The 19,851-nt window shown below is 45.1% G+C and overlaps 1 protein-coding gene and 1 pseudogene across 3 annotated transcripts in view; both read left to right on the top strand.

The window, feature by feature from the left end:
- The first annotated feature begins 3,893 nt into the window (after window positions 1–3,893).
- On the top strand, window positions 3,894–12,718 carry LOC117193374 (annotated as a pseudogene).
- Window positions 12,719–13,528: 810 nt separating this feature from the next.
- The window catches only part of LOC108160677 (voltage-dependent calcium channel subunit alpha-2/delta-3), a 136,106-nt gene continuing 129,783 nt past the window's right edge, over window positions 13,529–19,851 (top strand). For all 3 annotated transcript variants that reach the window (XM_017294824.2, XM_017294828.2, XM_017294827.2), the window contains exons 1-2: window positions 13,529–14,115; window positions 14,176–14,257. In XM_017294824.2, coding sequence (XP_017150313.2) covers window positions 14,000–14,115; window positions 14,176–14,257 — 198 coding nt within the window. In that variant the 5' untranslated portion in view covers window positions 13,529–13,999. The remainder of the gene's footprint in view (window positions 14,116–14,175; window positions 14,258–19,851) is intronic.

Here is a 19,851-nt window from a genome sequence, read left to right as displayed (position 1 = left end):
TCACCCAGGCACGAGACCGTCAGGAGGTGGCAGATGAAGTGGGATTCCTCGACTAAAGGACGCTGGACCCACCGGCTTATTTCGGATATCAAGCTGTGGTTGGAGAGGAAGCACGGACAGGTGGACTTCCACCTCACTCAGATGCTGAGCGGTCACGGATGCTTCAGATCGTACCTGAAGCGGTTTGGACACGAAACGGAGTACTGGTGCCCATCATGTGGTCGAGGTATCGTGGAGGACGCTCACCACGTCTTCTTTGAATGCCACCGTTTCGAGTACGAGAGGCGCCAGCTAGAGGATGAGCTAGCCACCAGCATTAGCGTCGGAGGGATCGTGTCGCTCATGGTAGCGAATCCCAAGGCGTGGGATGCCACCACTAGGTTCGCCGCCACTATAATGCGGGAACTACGGAGATCAGAGAGGGAAAGGAAAGTGTCGGAGGAGTAAGGAGGAACGGCTGTGCGAAGCAATGCTTTGCGGCCGTACCGCATAGCTACGCCCCATTACCCCACCAACAAACCACAGTCCCAGACCCTCACAACTAGTTGCTAACCTTATATAAGTACTAGTATTAAAGCAGAATAAAAGTAATTGAATACAAAAAAAACGAGGTGGAACGTTGTGAGTTGCTGCGGACACCGCAACTCTACAGTTATACCCGATACTAAGTCAGTATGGCTCTCCTCCGGCAGACGCCGCTAATATTGAACCACACGACAAAGAGTGCGTGCGAGAGAGACAGAAAATCAGTCTGAGCGTGACGTCGGGCGCTGCGCAGCCACTGCAAATTGATTTCTTGCTTTTGGCTACAAAAATGATCCGATCTGATCCAGATTCAGCAATCTGATAGATATGGTCGTTATTTATGATTCTGCGTTTTTAGTTTTCTCGAATCTGCAATATTGTGGATGAAACAGATTTTCGTCCTTTGTGGGGGCGAAAGGGGGTGGGGCGAAATTCTGAGATATACGTTTTATAGTGAGATCTAACAGAAGTGCGGATACTAAATTTGGTTACTCTAGCCTTAATAGTATCTGAGATTTGTGGATGCCCCAGATTTTCGTCCTTTGGGGGGGCGGAAGGGGGTGTGGCGAAATTTGGACACGAAACGGTCAAGGTCCGATATCACAGGAGTGTGGATATCAAATTTGGTTGCTCTGGCTCTTATAGGTTCTAAGATCCTTGAACTCATATTTTGCAATTGGCAAAACCGACCATGAAACCCTTGTGATAGAGAGAGACAGAGCGAAAAAGAATGAATTTGTTTTCTTGATTCTGGCTATAATAATTAAACGATCTGATTTAGATTTCACGATTTAGAACATATAGTCATCTTCTACGATTCTGCGTTTTTGGTTTTATCGTATCTTTAAAAATGTAGATTCCACAGATTTTCGTCCTTTGTGGGGGCGGAAGTGGGCGGGGCGAAGTTTTGAAATATTTTTGTAGCAGTGACATATCACAGAAGTCTGGATCCAAAACATCGTTGCTCTAGCTCTTATAGTCTTTGAGCACTAGGCGCTGAAGGGGACGGACGGACGGACGGACGGACGGACGGACGGACAGACGGACAGACAGACAGGGCTCAATCGACTCGGCTATTGATGCTGATCAAGAATATATATACTTTATGGGGTCGGAAACGATTCCTTCTGGACGTTACACACATCCACTTTTACCACAAATCTAATATACCCCAATACTCATTTTGAGTATCGGGTATAAAAATCATTTTAAATGCTTCTGAGTCTGTTCTTTTAAATGTTAATTTTTTTCCATCTTTGTTTCTTTGATTTTTGTGGCTGCAACAATTCAATAAGCACAGCGGCAGCGGCAGTGGCGGCAGCAGAAACAGCTTTAAAATGTCAACAGCTAAGGGAAAAAAATGCTGCTGCCAAGAAAAATGGATTCTGAATAGGTTCTGCTTCCGTTTCGGCTACCACTCTCTCGAGTGGCCCGGCCAGTTGATGAATTAAGCGGGAAATGTTGCCAAAGTTTATTGTTCAAGACTTTTTGACAAATGATTAAAAGTCTGGGAGAAACTGCAACAGCAGCAATTGGCAACAGCAGCAGCGGTAGCGGCAGCGTCAATGACAAAAGTTTGGCCATCAAATGTTGACCAATTGATGTCAAGTTATTGTTGGAAGCGGATCAAAGGAAAATCTTCAAATAGCCATTACTTGCACTTGGTATTATATACAAATTCGCCCCATTACATTGCTCTAATTATTAACATTTTAGGTTGAAATCTTTTCGTAATCGCAGCTACCACAAAATGCACTCGAAGCCCCGCCGAAATATTCAACTTACATTCGAGTGAGCTCAAAGAAATGATTACTTTTCAATGGAGTGTCGAGCGAGCGTACGAAATGCTGTTGGCCCCATTGTTAACGGGTATTATGTTGTTAAGACAGTTTCGGCGGGGTACAGTGGGCTCAATGTGGCCTCCGTGCGGAGATGTTCGGTCGGTGGCCGGCTCAAGTGTCACGGAAATCAAATGTTAAAAGTACCAACAAGTTGTTCAATTACTTGGCTTACCCTGCCCCCCCGAAGGCTCGAGCTGGGGACTCGAGCTGGCTGGCTGATGGCTGTCCGGCGAGGGTGTCTGCTCGCGCAGACACAGCAGCACATCACCTCACAAGTGGTCGATAAAAATGTGAAAAAACTCGCTGAAATCAGTCATTGTTTTTAATTGTTATTTAATCATATTTTTCAAGGTTAATTGGTTGGGGCTCTGATGCCTGACGGAAGAAAGGAACCCCAATGTGCCCACAGAGCCCTCGACACACGTCGTACACGTCTCCAGCCTTGTGCACACAGAGGGGCAACATCAGCAGCCAATAGATAAGTTTATGTTTTTAGGTTTTTGGCATGAGCCTCACGTCATAGATTGCATTTTGGTTGGGGCATGGGAAATGGGTAACAGGAGACACATGAACACGTCTGCAGCTTGTGCAATTTTCACTGGCAGCCGCATCACGTTTTTCTCGCCCTCTCTCACAAAAGTTCTGCTTCAGCTACGTTGTGCTGAGTTTTTACAAAACAAACAAAAAATACATATACATACACATGTATCTATTAAAAATAAAATAAAATAGAAGGGCTCTCAGCTGAAAGTTTGGATCGACCGTATCTATAGGCATCGCCCTATGCTCATCTGACATTCCCAGTGACATTTTCGGCCGTCTCGATTCCAGCTGCAGTGCCCGAGGGGACAGGCGAGGGCATCTCATAAAAACTTAAATATCAAATTTTGGTTTCGTTCCTTTTTTCTGTGGCTAAACGATTTAATGAAGTCATTTTGGGGCGTTGCAGGCTTTGGTCTTGTTATACATCCGCTTCTATTGAAATACACCATCATCATCATCATGATCATCTATTCACTTGTTCATCATAATGATCATGATCATGATCGTGTTCAATTGTTTGTTGTTGCACTTGTGGTTGTTGCTATTGATGATCTGCAACATTTTTCACTTTTTCAACACTCCGAGACGCCACAACTTGCTGCTGCTGTGAGACTCCCTCTCGTCGTCTGAGCGCTCAGTTGTTGACTCATTCTGAGAGAGCTCTGTCTATCTCCATAGAGACAGCCAGAGAGAGAGAGAGAGAGAGAGAGAGAGATAGAGAGAGAGAGAGAGAGAGAGAGAGAGAGAGAGACAGAGAGGAAGATGATCTAGAAGTTAGACGGCGAGACCTGCCTTAATTGTTCAAACCATTTTTTCGTTACTTTTTAGGTGCAGTTGGCAACGCGGCAAACGCTGCCACCATCTCCGCCACCACCTCTGCCACTGTCGGCGTCTCTGCCAGCGCCTCAGCCAGCGTCTCGAACGTTTATTATAAAAAGGCAGCGCATCTCCATCGCCTAACCTAATTCAAAACGTTCGTGTACTTTGTGCGGTTGTCTGGGATACAACATACAACATATAAAGAAAATAATAAACACTAAAATAATCCAACAGAATAATAGTTTAAAAGAGGAACAACTCCCCCACACTCACGCACGCCTCCCTCCCAGTGGAAAGTGAGAGTCCCTAAATATAAGCCGTGAACATAAGGACTTTCGATCAAATTAAATTTTTGTGCGAAAAAAAAGAGCTTAATTGAATAATTCAACTAAAATCGAATCATCAAAAACCCAACATCTAATCTATACAATTCAATTATTTAGCACGCGGATTCGAGGATACAAAAACCATTCCAATCGAAGTTCAATCGATGCTGAGAAACTCAACTAAAACTGCAGTCAATATGATGTCCTTCAAGTCGTTTATGCTGCTTGTAAGTACATAATAATATAATAAAACGTCCATACACTCGTAAGCCCACATATGTAAATCAGTAAAACAAATCACATGAGACCTTCCTGGGATGTCCTTTAGCTTAAAACAAGAGCCACGAATGCGGAAAGGACAACAAGTTAAGCTTGTTATATGTCAAATTTGTATATGGCCGAGAGTCAGGCAAAGGACACATCATGGTCAGACGCTCTGCTCTCCTCCAATGTCATTTTTCTTATTTTTTTGCGGATTTCGCAAAATGTTCGGTGAACTTTAAATGGGATTTGCTGGTAGTGGGGCAACCGTAGGAAACTCTTTATCGAGTGGCGGGTTTCAAGTGTCACAGCAAACTGTTTCGTTTCGAATTCGGGTTTGGGTTTGGGGCAACACTTGCCGTCAATGGCAACGAAAACGATTGCATAACTTGCCACACGTCTGCCATCGAGGCTCTCATCATCATCCGATCAGCCTCAGCCTCCCACAAAATCGAACTTATTACAAATAATCAAAGACACTTAAGTGCCTCTTCTCCATCCGTTCAGCGGCCTAAAATACTATATGGGTGCTCTGGCCTAAGCTGGCAAGCAGCATCTGTGCCTCGCCAGAGCCACGTAAAATATGCCCCCAATCTGGGCAGAAGCAATATTATTTGATTGTGGCCCCGAAATAAACATTACTCTGGGAGGAGGGCAGGGGGAGGTAGGGTGACAGAAGCGCCAGGACACAACGGAAGACTTTTTTTCCTGCAAGGGCATTTACAGGACTATAGAATAATACTCTACCGCTTTCCCAAAGCCATGCTACTGAACGGCCATTTTGTCAGTTGCCATAAAACTTTCACTTGCTTTCTTTCCGCCTGGAACGCCCCTTCAGGGAGGGGCCTCTTTCCACCTGGAACGCCCTAAAGCAGGCAACAAAATGAGATCCAACAGAGATCCGCTGTTGTTGTAGCCGCTGTTGTGGCAGCCTGTGGCGCGTTAAACTGTTGGTGCGACCCTTGGACGCAGTGCAGACACACAGCTCCACTCTGGATGTCTGGAAACGCTTCCACTTTCCCAGCCTTTGTGTGTCTGGTGTTGCCAAGCAGATAACTACAGACACAGACACAGAGGCAGTCCAAGGTGAAGATGGGGCAGGACGCCCAGCCAGACGCGTGTAATTTGCCGCTTGTAACTTTTTGACTTTTTCGCCAGCGATTCCCGTTTCTCTATGCCTGCTTTTTTGGTCCCGTTTTGGCCCGTTTTTCTGTTGGCTAGACACCGTCCAACGAGCAGGTTACCCCTGGGACAATACCTATGAAAAAAGGAGAGGTGGAGAGCCAGAGCCGGCCCAGACACTAGGTAGACAAATGGCTGCTGGCCAGCAGCAGCGGAAGAACAGAACGAGCATGTTTTACATGTTAATTTTCGCCTTTTCCTCCGTCAAACCGACTCGTCCTCCTCACCCTCCGCCTGCATATTAATTCCCCTGCTCCACAGCTGCTCATTTTCGCACGCAAAAGAAAAAAGGAACCCAAAATGGAAAACGACTGAATGAGACGGCGATGAGGCCCGATGGATGACTGCAGTTCGGGCACGCTTTTGAATTTCAAATGAAAAACATAAAATATTCACGGTTTGGTATTTGACTTTGATGAAGACGGAAATGAAACCTAATGCCGAGGCAGTGGCAGAATCGAAGGCACGGACAGAGGTTTCGGGTTTAGGTTCGTTTTCCCATCTGCATTCCATCTGTCGATGCTGAATTGTGGTAATTTTTGGCAATTCGAATTGTGAATTTGTGGATGCAGCGAGGCGCAACTCTGCATTGTGCTGGCTTCTGATTAGAGACGCCTGATTATGGCCAATATATCGTAGGCCAGGCCGGGGCCAGAGCCCTATCCATCTGTTGACTGCTGACGATTCAAGTGTGAATGATTGCCCAATTGTGCGGCCAAAGCATGTTTGATATGGCTTTTCAAATAGAGAGATAGAGACGTATGGCCAAAGCTGATTCGCAATGGTTCCTCCACACCAAAGCGTATTTCGAGTTCGTTCATTTCCCTTTTGGTTTCCACTGCTGCATTACAAATGCAATTTTAATTGAAATAATTTGGCAGATTTGCCAGATTTCATGCCGACGGATGCTTCTGTGAGCTGATCAAAGCCTTCGGCAATTGAGCCGTGGGTCGTCGGTTCAGAGCTTTTCTGCTTATACGCTTGGATGTATGCAATTTTTGTGGTTTTACGATATTTGTGGTATCTTTGTGCGGTTTTTATTGTCTTTGGCAATGGCTTGCAAGGCCCAACAAGCAAAAAAAAAAAAACCAAATGCAAAAAAACAAAAAACAAATAGCAAAAAATTAATGACGCTTGAGCAAGTGGCAAGTGAAGCGGCAGCATCGGAAAAGCTGAAAACCGGCGGAATGGGGAGACTGCGGCGGTGGTAACCAGCAACCATCTGGGTCTGAGTGTATAGTATGTGTGTGTGTGTGTGTGGTAATCTAATTAAATCGAAATTTCCACCGATTAAAAAAGCAGAGCCACCGCCCGCCGGACCACCGCACCTCTCCTCTCCCCACAGCCACCGCTTATTGTCCAACCAGCGTCCAATGCGGCGTATGCGCAATGTCTGCCTCTCTTTCTCACGTATCGTTCCCTCTCGTTCTATGCTTTAGGCCAGGCCTTTTTAATTGCATAGTTCTGGCTGCAAGTACAATTTGGCCAATGTCTTTTGGGAGCCGGATCCCCACCGCAGCTGGGAATTTGGAAAATTAGTTCATTGGGATTTTTTGCCTCATTTTACCCTTAGTCTTTCAATTGAAAAGAAAACAATTTCCCACTTAAATGCTGCTTAAAATGTATATTTTAGTAATTCGAAAACAAAAACCACACACTGTGCATTTTTCCTTTAACATTTACATTTTCTGGCAATTTTCGTGGAACAATTTGCAACTACTTGAGATATTCGCAGCGCCAACACAACAGATTGCAACGTAACATATAATTTGGTAGTTATTTAAAAGGTTAATATCTTCATGCGGTTGCCGGCGGCGGTTATGGGCCAATAAATTTGGGTTAAGTAGGGTTAATGTGGTGCACGAGAGGCAGGAGGCGTGTGATTTTTAGGCTTCGAGTGGGTCCACTCATTTGCAGCCAAGTGACGGAAATTAGGGGGAACTACAATTAAATCGTCACGGAGATCCCCCAAGGAGAGCCCACGAGGGGATCAGCTGCCCAAACTTTGATCTTTGGCATTGGCCTTGGCTGTCGGAGGACGTTGGGGCACGTGACTGTTTGGGAATATTTGTGTTGCAGCAAGAGATTTACATGCTTCTCGCCTGATTGAAATCGGGCGGATTGCAACGAAAGATTCGAACAACGAACTGCAACGATCGGGGGCAATAAAAGTCAGTCCCCATTGCGGCGGCCTCCAGTACCCCGCTGGGGTCTCTTCTTCTCCTCCGAGCCCGCGCTTTTGCCATTCACATGGCGCATTAACTTTTATTTTGCCAAATTTGCATTTCAATGCCCCAAAGTGGGGGAGAGCAACTACAAAAAAACAGCACAGCACAGCGCTGCATACTGCATGCAGCATGCAGCAGTGCAGAGCAGAGCAGAGCAGGGTAGCGCTGGAGATGGCGTTGGCTATATAAAGGTCAACCAAATGTTTGTTGTTCTACCGAACGAGTCGCAGAGTCGGCAGAGTCGTGTCGTGTGTTGCAAGTGCATGTTAATCTAACATCTATGTAGGGGACTTTTTTGTCAGATGATGCTGCTCTCGTAATTGCTGGGAACAGCTGCAGAAAAGCAGATAATAAAATAAGTACGAGAAAATAACCACAAAAAATAGGTACATACAAAAATTCCATAAATTAAGACGCTGCAGCACGTTGCAGCCACAAGTAGGAAGCCCGGGCCGAACCTCGTTAAGCATCATCATCAGCTGCCTCATCGGTGGCAGTGGCAGCAACAGCCACAGCAATTTTTTTGTGGGCGTTGCAGAATGTGTGGCGGTTGCTTGTCTAAGGTGCCGCCGCTCCATAATGATACAACAGAACAAAAATTCATATACATACAGGGCTCCTCCTCGCCTCCTCTCCTTCTCTGCTGATGGCTTAATAACGGGGCCCAAACGGTCCGAAGATGTAGCAAAATAACATCGAATGCACAGAATTCCTTGCCGAGCTTAGATGTCAGTTTCTTTTTGCCAAATGCACAACCAATTAAATTAATTAAAATAAATGCATCACGCTTGACAGAAACGACAGAAGCAACGGCCGGCCACCTTCCCGTCCACAACTTTATAAAGACATTTTAGCGTAAACATTTTTATTGGCACCATAAAGTGCTTGGAAGTGCTCTGGCTGCCCGATCCAATCCGATCCGATCCGCTTGAACTTATTAAATGCTAAGCGTTAATAAATCAACTCCCAGGCGGCAGATCGAGACACTCGGATTTGCCATTTAGACTGCATTCAAAATGCAATTGTCATAAATTCTGCTCGCCCCAAGCCGCTTTTATAATTTGGCATCATACGCTTTGTAAACTGGGTCGTGCTCTAATGCGAGAGGGGGACCGGGCACTGTGGACTGGGCTCTCCAGCAGACAAATGTGAGCGATTTTACAACCTATTTTTATATTCATTTTTTACGATTGTACCAAATGCTTGGCTGAGATACAGCCAGATATGTGATTTACAGTGTGTTGAGGCGAGGCTGTGTGATCTTTGGGCATTGATTCAAAGAGATCTTTATGTGGGTACTAGGTATCGAATATCATGGAATACCCATATCATGGCAGTCTGATTTTAGACAGATTCTTTCCGACCAATTATCTTTACGGTCTTTATTTCCTTCTTTCCTCAAACATTACATTTTGAATAAGCTTTACAAAATATTTCAAAAATAGTTTCCACCCTGCGGCTACTCTGGTGTATGTTATGGTATATTTTGCGTAGCCTTCAACTTGAGTGGCATGTGGCATGTAGCAAGTGGGCGTATAGAGTCTTTTCTTAGTTGAAGCACACAAATACTTGAAACATTTTCATTTATGTAGCTTTTATGGGCTTCCGCTTTAGCTGCGATTCTTTGCTGATTAATTATGGTATCGAAATGCTTGAACAAAACATGTTGATTTAATCGAACAAATCGAAATCAATTATTTGTATAATGCTCATTGATGTTCGGGTAATTAACATCCCAGCTGACCGACGGACAGCAGCATAACAGCAGTAGCTGACAATAGTAAGCCGGACAAAGCAAACAATTGTTAATTTATTAGATTATGTGCGATTAATGACGACGCTTCAATGCAATGTCCCCCTTGTGGCAGGAGTATTCCAGAGGCCAGCCTGCGTGCCGGTGGAAGCAATTACATATGTACACACATATTTGTAGCTTTATTTTGTATGTTTTAAAGTGTTGGCAAGATCAATGTCTGCCGAACTTCTGACGAGCTGTTTGAAGCTGTTGAAGGTGACCACAGACCATGACCTTCAAACCTTCAAACTAGAGAATAATTACAATGAGAACATAACCGAAACCACACACAACAGTCGTATGTGATTTGCAGTTGACTGTGATATATAATTAATGGAAAAAGCTGAACTATAAATTAAGTTTATGGCCATTAATATGGACTGATTGAATTACATTCATTGAGCCGAGATTTGGCATCATATAAGAAGATATTTATATGAACTCAGGTCACTCTTGTGGATTTCACCCACTGTGCCTGTCCTCAGCACCAATCTCCGTCTCAATCTTCCAACAGAAAGCTCCAGCTCCACCAGCTCCACCAACTCCATCTCTTATCTTCATCTGTGTATGTCTCTGTGTCCGTCTGCTCCATTGCTGCATTGTGGCAGCTCTTCTTTTCGGCTGTCGGCAAGTTGCCGCAAATTATTTGTAATTTAATTTACACGCGAATCGTTGGCCCTTATTTTATTGGAGCTAATGCTGTTGCCAGGCTAACGGTAATTGCATTTGTTTAACACGGAAAATTACCGTTGACATGCTCATTGGATCTCTCTTTTGCTCGTTATTTTCCATTACAAGCTCTGTACTTGAAGATCTTGAAGGTTTCGGTGAAGTTGATTAATTTCAATTTAACAGATAATTTACCAGATATACAAGTATATCAGATGTAGATGGAGGGGAGTTTATCTGTGAAAACTGGATACATATATCTATTCAATTTATGAACATTTTCATGAATACATTTTCCCTCAATATAAATAACAATTTCAAGTTAATTTCTATTCATAAAAAAAAACAACTTTGAGAAAGCCTCGTATCATCTCCGGCAAAAATCCAGCTTTCCTTGGCCCAATCGCTTCCACGATCGGCCAACACGTCGTATGTGTAACCACAGCAACTAACAAACATAAGTCATCATAGAATATAGAATATATTCAAGCCTCGAGTGATTTAGTGCTCTCGAAGAGACTGCAAATATTTCCGCAATCCGCTACGAGGAGGCTACACAAAAAAAATAATAATAAACAAATGGCCAACAACAGACACGAGATGACAGTCAGCAGCATACAGCCAAGTGGCTTTTGGTCAGTGGCTGTCCTACAGTTGATGGATGGATGGATGGATAGATGGCTGCAATGTGAACGCGTTGATGGTCTGCTGCTGTCATGTGCATGTGTCAATTAGCCGTGTCTAACGACGGGCCACTGCACTGCCGCCTGCCACTTGCGGCATAACCTCCGCCATTTGCTGCCCTTTTGTGGGGGCATCGAGCAGAAGACGCCTCTGGGGCACGTTCTAAATAAATTGCAGCCACTGGGCAGCGACGCACTCGTCAAGATATGCAGCGTGAAAAAGTGCGAGACTGGAAGCGTAATCGACGCCTTCGCAATGAATTAAATTAAGTCAAAATGCATAATAAATACAATGCTGAACTCGAACTCTACCTGTGAGATGAATTCGCGGCTGAAAATATCTTTATCTGCGTTTGAAAGACAATGAGCGGTGTTTTGCAGCACTGACTAATGCAGCTGACTAACAGCTGATTCAGAAGTAATTAAATATTTTAAATGAAAGGTTTTGCATTTAACATGTTTCAAAATGTAATGCCATTTTAATAGTGGTACTTAAAAACAAAGTAGGTGTTTTTCTGTTCAATTGAGTGGCCATTGAGCTGGCGGTGCACCTGCTCTGGCCCCGGTTGAATGTCAGCCGCGATCTTATCGCAGCTTCTATTTCCATTTGCCACCGCTCACTTTTTGGTGGTTTACTCTTCATTTAACCTTTAAGTCGACGTCACCGCAAGAATGTTGCACTAAATGCACTCCGCCTCTTCTGCCTCTTCTTTGCCTTTCAGAGTTTATCCCTCGCTGCCATCAGTGCCTATGTCTACGCCCAGGTCGCCCCGGGCTCGAATGCGTACCTGCCGCCGACGAAGAATGGCTACGACTACTCCGAGCCGCAGACCCCATTTGTAAGTAAAACATATTAAATATATGTACATACGAATGTCAAATGAAGACCTATTGTCTGGCAAACCACTTCAAATTGAATCCAAGTCAACAGGCTAATTGCAGCCATCATTCTGGGGACCCTTTCACTCTGTTGGCTTGTCGCCACATTTATCACTCCAGCTGCGGTTGGCAATCTGCAAAAGACACAGCAGAGACGGCATCAGGCCGCAATAAATGTTGCCACCTCATCCACCTTTTGATGGGCATCTTGAATGTCGACCCACAATGATGTTGCACTTGTCGGCTGTGCAACATTTTCAAATGGTGAAGGGCCTGCGATGAGTTGCAGTTAACCTTTATTGATCGTTGAACCAAAGGCTGAAAGATCCATCACCAAAAGGGATTCAAACAATCGTCAACTTTTGGTCCTATACCGAAACGTATCCAGTACTATTTCAGTCGTTTTGAACAATTAAATTGCCTTAAGTAATCCATAATTTTCCCAACACTTGGCAGAAACCAGGTCCACCTGGCAGACCGGCGCCCGGACCTCGTCCACCAGCACCTCCCGGCCAACCACGCAACATTCCCGGCCAGCCAGGCGATGTGAGTAACATTCCTCCAAATACCGAACACCAACATAATCCACTCCCGTGACGTATCATTTCATTCTTCTGCAGGATCACGTCCATATGCCAGGCATGCCCTACGAATTCGAGTACGCCGTTCAGGACCCGGAGACCGCCAATGACTACGCGCACAAAGCGTCCAGCGATGGGGATGTGGTGACAGGCGAATACCGCGTGCAGATGCCCGACGGACGCACCCAGGTGGTGCACTACACGGCCGATTGGAAGACCGGCTACCATGCAGACGTAAGCTACGAGGGGGAGGCTACATTCCCCAGGGACCGCAGCCTGGAGCGCGCGGGGGCGGTGGCGGTGGCGGTGGCGTCGGTGCCGGCGGTTACAAGTACTAGGAGTGGAGTGTGGATTTCTTGAGAAACGTGTAAACTTTACAATATGCGAGAGTACCGTACCAATAAAAAGTATTGATAAACTAAAGCAGCCCCTAGCGTGTGTTTTTCCAAGCTTGTGAAAGTTTTTACTGTACCCTCTAGCGTGTATTTTATGCAAAGCTCTTTGGTTAATATAAGCTTTTCTAATTCAAAGCTTTTGCAGCTTACGTAATTTCAGATCTTACGTTATTCGCGCCAGATGAAGGAATTCAATTTTGTATTTCTTTTTACAAAAAAGCTCACAGAATAGAATTACTTCATTTTGCGTAAGCGCGACACAACCGACTCATTAAAAGTATGTTAGCGACTCGAAAGGAATTCGATTGAATTCGATTTTGGGATATATTTACATATATTAAAAGTAAAGATTTAATTTTATCTAGTGTTAATAAATAAAATACAATCAGTGAAGAGTATAATGGTAAGAGGATCAATTGTGTGAGTATAAACCAGGTAGAGCATAACGTTAAAAGACATATTATTGGTCAACATCTTAGGTTTGTACGTTCCTCTTTGACACCAGTCCCAGCTCCTTGCCAAATTGTCACTATATCTGTCAGCTGCAGCAACAGATGTTCGCCCAGCTGTCAATGCTCGCCTGTAAACAAAGCCACTGCGCAGTCGCTAACGAGGGTAAACAGACACCTGGAGGACTCCCGAGGAGGTAAACAAAGCTCGCGCGCAGAAGCGTCAATTGTCAGGGCAGGCGCAGTGGCAGCCCAGAGCAGTGCAGCTAGAGCTTAATGCTGGAACCCGGCTGTGGTCACGCTCTGGCTAGTGGCAACCAGGCGATGAACTCATCGCCAAACGCCAAAGAAACGTCAGAACGGACATCGTCGACAGTGTAGAGAGAAAAGTTTTCGCTGCCAAACAACACGAAATTTTCACGCACACACACATCAGCAGCACAGTGCAGGCACGTTGAGAAAATTCGGGAAAAAAACGTCAGCAGATCTTTTGTCGGAAAATGTTTTGAGCTTGAGCTTGGGTTAGGGACTCCGATTTCAAGTGGTTGGACATACAGTGAGCTGGATATGTGTGTGGATGGCCAGGACAGGTGGCCTGAGCCGAGCTAACGGGCTAACGGGGAATGGTATGTGTGGTACATGTGCGGTGCCTGTCTGTGCGTGTGCGGTGCCCGGTGTGAGTGCTGAAAAATAGACTACAAAATAAGTTCTGGCTCGTATTTATGTCGCGCTTCCGCCCGATCTTCAAGCACCACCGCCAGCAGGAGCAGGAGCAGCAGCAGCAGCAGCAGCAGTCAGTACAAGTGGAGCAGCAGGAAGAAACATGACCTGGTCCTGGGCATGGCCCTGGTGGCGCCTCTGCCTGAGCCTCATTTCCATGCTCATCTGGCATGCCCCCTGCGCCCATCTGCAGCCTGCCGAGAACGTCAACTACAATCTGTAAGCGGCATACATCCTAGAAACCAGATATAGATAATCTGTCCGCTATCCCCCATGCAGCGTTCACTCCTGGGCCGACAAACTAGGCATGGAATTGTTTCATCTGGGCGATTTTATCACCAGGCGCAAGGAGGTGCAGGAGGTGAGTGACAGCGAGAATTTTATTGATTTTTCCCACTCGCCCGCCGTCTCTCGTTTTTTCCGCGCCGTTTTCCACATGCTCGGTTCTCCGCTCTCTGTTTTTTATACCCGATACTCAAAATGAGTATTGGGGTATATTAGATTTGTGGTAAAAGTGGATGTGTATAACGTCCAGACGGAATCGTTTCCGACCCCATAAAGTATATATATTCTTGATCAGCATCAATAGCCGAGTCGATTGAGCCATGTCTGTCTGTCCGTCTGTCCGTCCGTCCGTCTGTCCGTCTGTCCGTCCGTCCGTCTGTCCGTCTGTCCGTCCGTCCGTCTGTCCGTCTGTCCGTCCCCTTCAGCGCCTAGTGCTCAAAGACTATAAGAGCTAGAGCAACGATGTTTTGGATCCAGACTTCTGTGATATGTCACTGTTACAAAAATATTTCAAAACTTCGCCCCGCCCACTTCCGCCCCCACAAAGAACAAAAATCTGTGGCATCTACATTTTTAAAGATACGATAAAACCAAAAACGCAGAATCGTAGAGGATGACTATATGTTCTAGAGTGTAAAAATTCAACCAGATCGTATAATTATTATAGCCAGAATCAAGAAAACAATTTCATTCTTTCTCGCTCTGTCTCTCTCTAACACACAGGTTTCATGGTCGGTTTTGTCAATTGCAAAATATGAGTTCAAGGATCTCAGAACCTATAAGAGCCAGAGCAACCAAATTTGGTGTCCACACTCCTGTGATATCGGACCATGACCGTTTCGTGTCCAAATTTCGCCACACCCCCTTCCGCCCCCGCAAAGGACGAAAATCTGGGGCATCCTTAAATCTCAGAGACTATTAAGGCTAGAGTAACCAAATTTGGTATCCGCACTTCTGTTAGATCTCACTATAAAACGTATATCTCAGAATTTCGCCCCACCCCCTTCCGCCCCCACAAAGGACGAAAATCTGTTGCATCCACAATATTGCACATTCGAGAAAACTAAAAACGCAGAATCATAGATAATTACCATATTTATCAGATTGCTGAATCTGGACCAGATCAGATAATTTATATAGCCAAAAGGAACAAATCAATTTGCACTGGCTACGCAGCGCCCGACGTCACGCTCAGCCTGATTTTCTGTCTCTCTCGCACGCATTCTTTGTCGTGTCGTTTAATATTAGCGGCGTCTGCCGGAGGAGAGCCATACTGACTTAGTATCGGGTATAACCGTAGAGTTGCGGTGTCCGCAGCAACTCACAACGTTCCCCCTCGTTTTTTCTGTTTTTTTATACCCGATACTCAAAATGAGTATTGGGGTATATTAGATTTGTGGTAAAAGTGGATGTGTGTAACGTCCAGAAGGAATCGTTTCCGACCCCATAAAGTATATATATTCTTGATCAGCATCAATAGCCGAGTCGATTGAGCCATGTCTGTCTGTCCGTCTGTCCGTCCGTCCGTATGTCCGTCTGTCCGTCCGTCCGTCCGTCTGTCCGTCCCCTTCAGCGCTAGTGCTCAAAGACTATAAGAGCTAGAGCAACGATGTTTTGGATCCAGACTTCTGTGATATGTCACTGCTACAAAAATATTTCAAAATTTCGCCCCACCCCCGTCCGCCCACACAAAGGACGAAAATCTGTTGCATCCACAATATTGCAGATTCGAGAAAACTAAAAACGCAGAATCATAGATAATGACCATATCTATCAGACTGCTGAATCTAGATCAGATCGGATCATTTTTATACCCAAAAGGAACAAATCAATTTGCACTGGCTACGCAGCGCCCGACGTCACGCTCAGACTGATTTTCTGTCTCTCTCGCACGCACTCTTTGTCGTGTCGTTTAATATTAGCGGCGTCTGCCGGAGGAGAGCCATACTGACTAAGTATCGGGTATAACTGTAGAGTTGCGGTGTCCGCAGCAACTCACAACGTTCCCCTCGTTTTTTTTTTTTTTGTTCTGTCTACAATTATCACTAAGTATATCCAACTACACAAAAACAGACATATCAACGGACTGCGAGGTTCAAGGGAATGCGAGTCACGGTGGGATCTTTTTGGCCTCACTGGCTTTCAGTGGGCTGTGTATATATATGTATGTGAGCACATCTCTTACAGTTTTTCCGGGTACATTCAGCCTACATAATGACACTAACGTGCACCTAAGACAAACACTGGCCTCAACTGCACTTTAAATAAACGTTTGAACAGCTAGGCCGAATCACGAGAAGAACAGGAGAGGCGATACCACTAGGGGTCGCCGGGAGGTTATGTACACACGTGGTGCACTATTTTTTCCCGCCCGGTAGGAACATTTAAGCGGCTTCGGTCCTACGCTGACTGCAAGCACCGGTTTCCGTTTCTTGGCCCGGTTTTGAACTCGAAACGGTTACGCCAATTCGCCGCACTAAGCCCGTTCAGACGGCTGTCCTCGTCTCGCGCAGCCAAAGTTCACTGCCCGCGACTTGGTGGATCAGCTGGTTCGTATTGCGGGGGGCTTAAAGCTCGGGCTGCAGCTTTTGGATACTTCCCAAACTAAGTGCCGATTCTAAAGTGGAATTTGAAAATACTGATCAGGCTACTTTTTCTAACAGTTACTCCATGCACATATTTACCCGGTTGGAACTGGCACTGCGAAAATAGGGGGATGGGGTTGAGGTGCTAATTCCTTCTTTCTCCAGGTTTTTTTTTATACCCGATACTCAAAATGCGTATTGGGTTATATTAGATTTGTGGTAAAAGTGGATGTGTGTAACGTCCAGAAGGAATCGTTTCCGACCCCATAAAGTATATATATTCTTGATCAGCATCAATAGCCGAGTCGATTGAGCCCTGTCTGTCTGTCCGTCCGTCTGTCCGTCCCCTTCAGCGCCTAGTGCTCAAAGACTATTAGAGCTAGAGCAACGATGTTTTGGATCCAGACTTCTGTGATATATCACTGCTACAAAAATATTTCAAATTTTTGCCCCGCCCACTTCCGCCCCCACAAAGGACGAAAATCTGTGGCATCCACATTTTTAAAGATACGATAAAACCAAAAACGCAGAATCGTAGAGAATGACCATATATTTTAGACTGCAGAATCTGAATTGGATCGTATTATTAATATAGCCAGCATCAAGAAAACAATTTCATTTTTTCTCGCCCTGTCTCTCTCTAACACACACGTAGCATAGGCGGCTTTGTTTAGAGTAAAACATTAGCGCCTAGATCTCAGAGACTATAAAAGCTAGAGCAACCAAATTTGGTATCCACACTCCTAATATATCAGACCGAGACGAGTTAGTTTCAAAATTTCGCCACACCCCCTTCCGCCCCCGCAAAGGACGAAAATCTGGGGATATTCAAAAATCTCAGAGACTATTAAGGCTAGAGTAACCAAATTTGGTATCCGCACTTCTGTTAGATCTCACTATAAAACGTATGTCTCAGAATTTCGCCCTACCCCTTCCGCCCCCACAAAGGACGAAAATCTGTTGCATCCACAATATTGCAGATTCGAGAAAACTAAAAACGCAGAATAATAGATAACGACCATATCTATCAGATTGCTGAATCTGGATCAGATCAGATCATTTTTATAGCCAATAGGAACAAATCAATTTGCAGTGGCTACGCAGCGCCCGACGTCACGCTCAGACTGATTTTCTGTCTCTCTCGCACGCACTCTTTGTCGTGTCGTTTAATATTTGCGGCGTCTGCAGCAGGAGAGCCATACTGACTTAGTATCGGGTATAACCGTAGAGTTGCGGTGTCCGCAGCAACTCACAACGTTCCCCCTCGTTATACCCGATACTCAAAATGAGTATTGGGGTATATTAGATTTGTGGTAAAAGTGGATGTGTGTAACGTCCAGAAGGAATCGTTTCCGACCCCATAAAGTATATATATTCTTGATCAGCATCAATAGCCGAGTCGATTGAGCCCTGTCTGTCTGTCCGTCTGTCCGTCCGTCCGTCTGTCCGTCTGTCCGTCCCCTTCAGCGCCTAGTGCTCAAAGACTATAAGAGCTAGAGCAACGATGTTTTGGATCCAGACTTCTGTGATATGTCACTGCTACAAAAATATTTCAAAACTTCGCCCCGCCCACGTCCGCCCCCACAAAGGACGAAAATCTGTGGCATCCACAATATTGCACATTCGAGAAAACTAAAAACGCAGAATCATAGATAATGATCATATATATCAGATTGCTGAATCTGGATCAGATCAGATCATTCTTATAGCCAAAAGGAACAAATCAATTTGCACTGGCTACGCAGCACCCGACGTCACGCTCAGACTGATTTTCTGTCTCTCTCGCACGCACTCTTTGTCGTGTGGTTCAATATTAGCGGCGTCTGCCGGAGGAGAGCCATACTGACTTAGTATCGGGTATAACCGTAGAGTTGCGGTGTCCGCAGCAACTCACAACGTTCCCCCTCGTTTTTTCTGTTTTTTTATACCCGATACTCAAAATGAGTATTGGGGTATATTAGATTTGTGGTAAAAGTGGATGTGTGTAACGTCCAGAAGGAATCGTTTCCGACCCCATAAAGTATATATATTCTTGATCAGCATCAATAGCCGAGTCGATTGAGCCCTGTCTGTCTGTCCGTCTGTCCGTCCGTCCGTCCGTCCGTCCGTCCGTCTGTCCGTCTGTCCGTCCCCTTCAGCGCCTAGTGCTCAAAGACTATAAGAGCTAGAGCAACGATGTTTTGGATCCAGACTTCTGTGATATGTCACTGCTACAAAAATATTTCAAAACTTCGCCCCGCCCACGTCCGCCCCCACAAAGGACGAAAATCTGTGGCATCCACAATATTACACATTCGAGAAAACTAAAAACGCAGAATCATAGATAATGATCATATATATCAGATTGCTGAATCTGGATCAGATCAGATCATTTTTATAGCCAATAGGAACAAATCAATTTGCAGTGGCTACGCAGCGCCCGACGTCACGCTCAGACTGATTTTCTGTCTCTCTCGCACGCACTCTTTGTCGTGTCGTTTAATATTAGCGGCGTCTGCCGGAGGAGAGCCATACTGACTTAGTATCGGGTATAACCGTAGAGTTGCGGTGTCCGCAGCAACTCACAACGTTCCCCCTCGTTTTGTGTTAGTATTTGTTTCCTTTATATAAACCTAGATTATTAATTAATAATGTTCAAGATAAATAAGAAAATATAATGGATATAAAATGAATATTTGAAAAGAGTCATGAGTGAATAGAAAACGGTAGTTGGGTGGGACGAGAGCGAGAAGAAGAGCGGGACCCTGAATATGAAATGGGAGCTAATGTTTTTTTTATACCCGATACTCAAAATGAGTATTTGGGTATATTAGATTTGTTGTAAAAGTTGATGTGTGTAACGTCCAAAAGGAATCGTTTCCGACCTCATAAAGTATATATATTCTTGATCAGCATCAATAGCCGAGTCGATTGAGCCCTGTCTGTCTGTCCGTCCGTCCGTCTGTCCGTCTGTCCGTCCCCTTCAGCGCCTAGTGCTCAAAGACTATAAGAGCTAGAGCAACGATGTTTTGGATCCAGACTTCTGTGATATGTCACTGCTACAAAAATATTTCAAAATTTCGCCCCACCCCCGTCCGCCCCCACA

This window comes from Drosophila miranda (assembly GCF_003369915.1).
Source record: "Drosophila miranda strain MSH22 chromosome Y unlocalized genomic scaffold, D.miranda_PacBio2.1 Contig_Y2_pilon, whole genome shotgun sequence".
Lineage (NCBI taxonomy): Eukaryota > Metazoa > Arthropoda > Insecta > Diptera > Drosophilidae > Drosophila > Drosophila miranda.
This window is presented reverse-complemented; position numbering and strand designations above follow the sequence as displayed.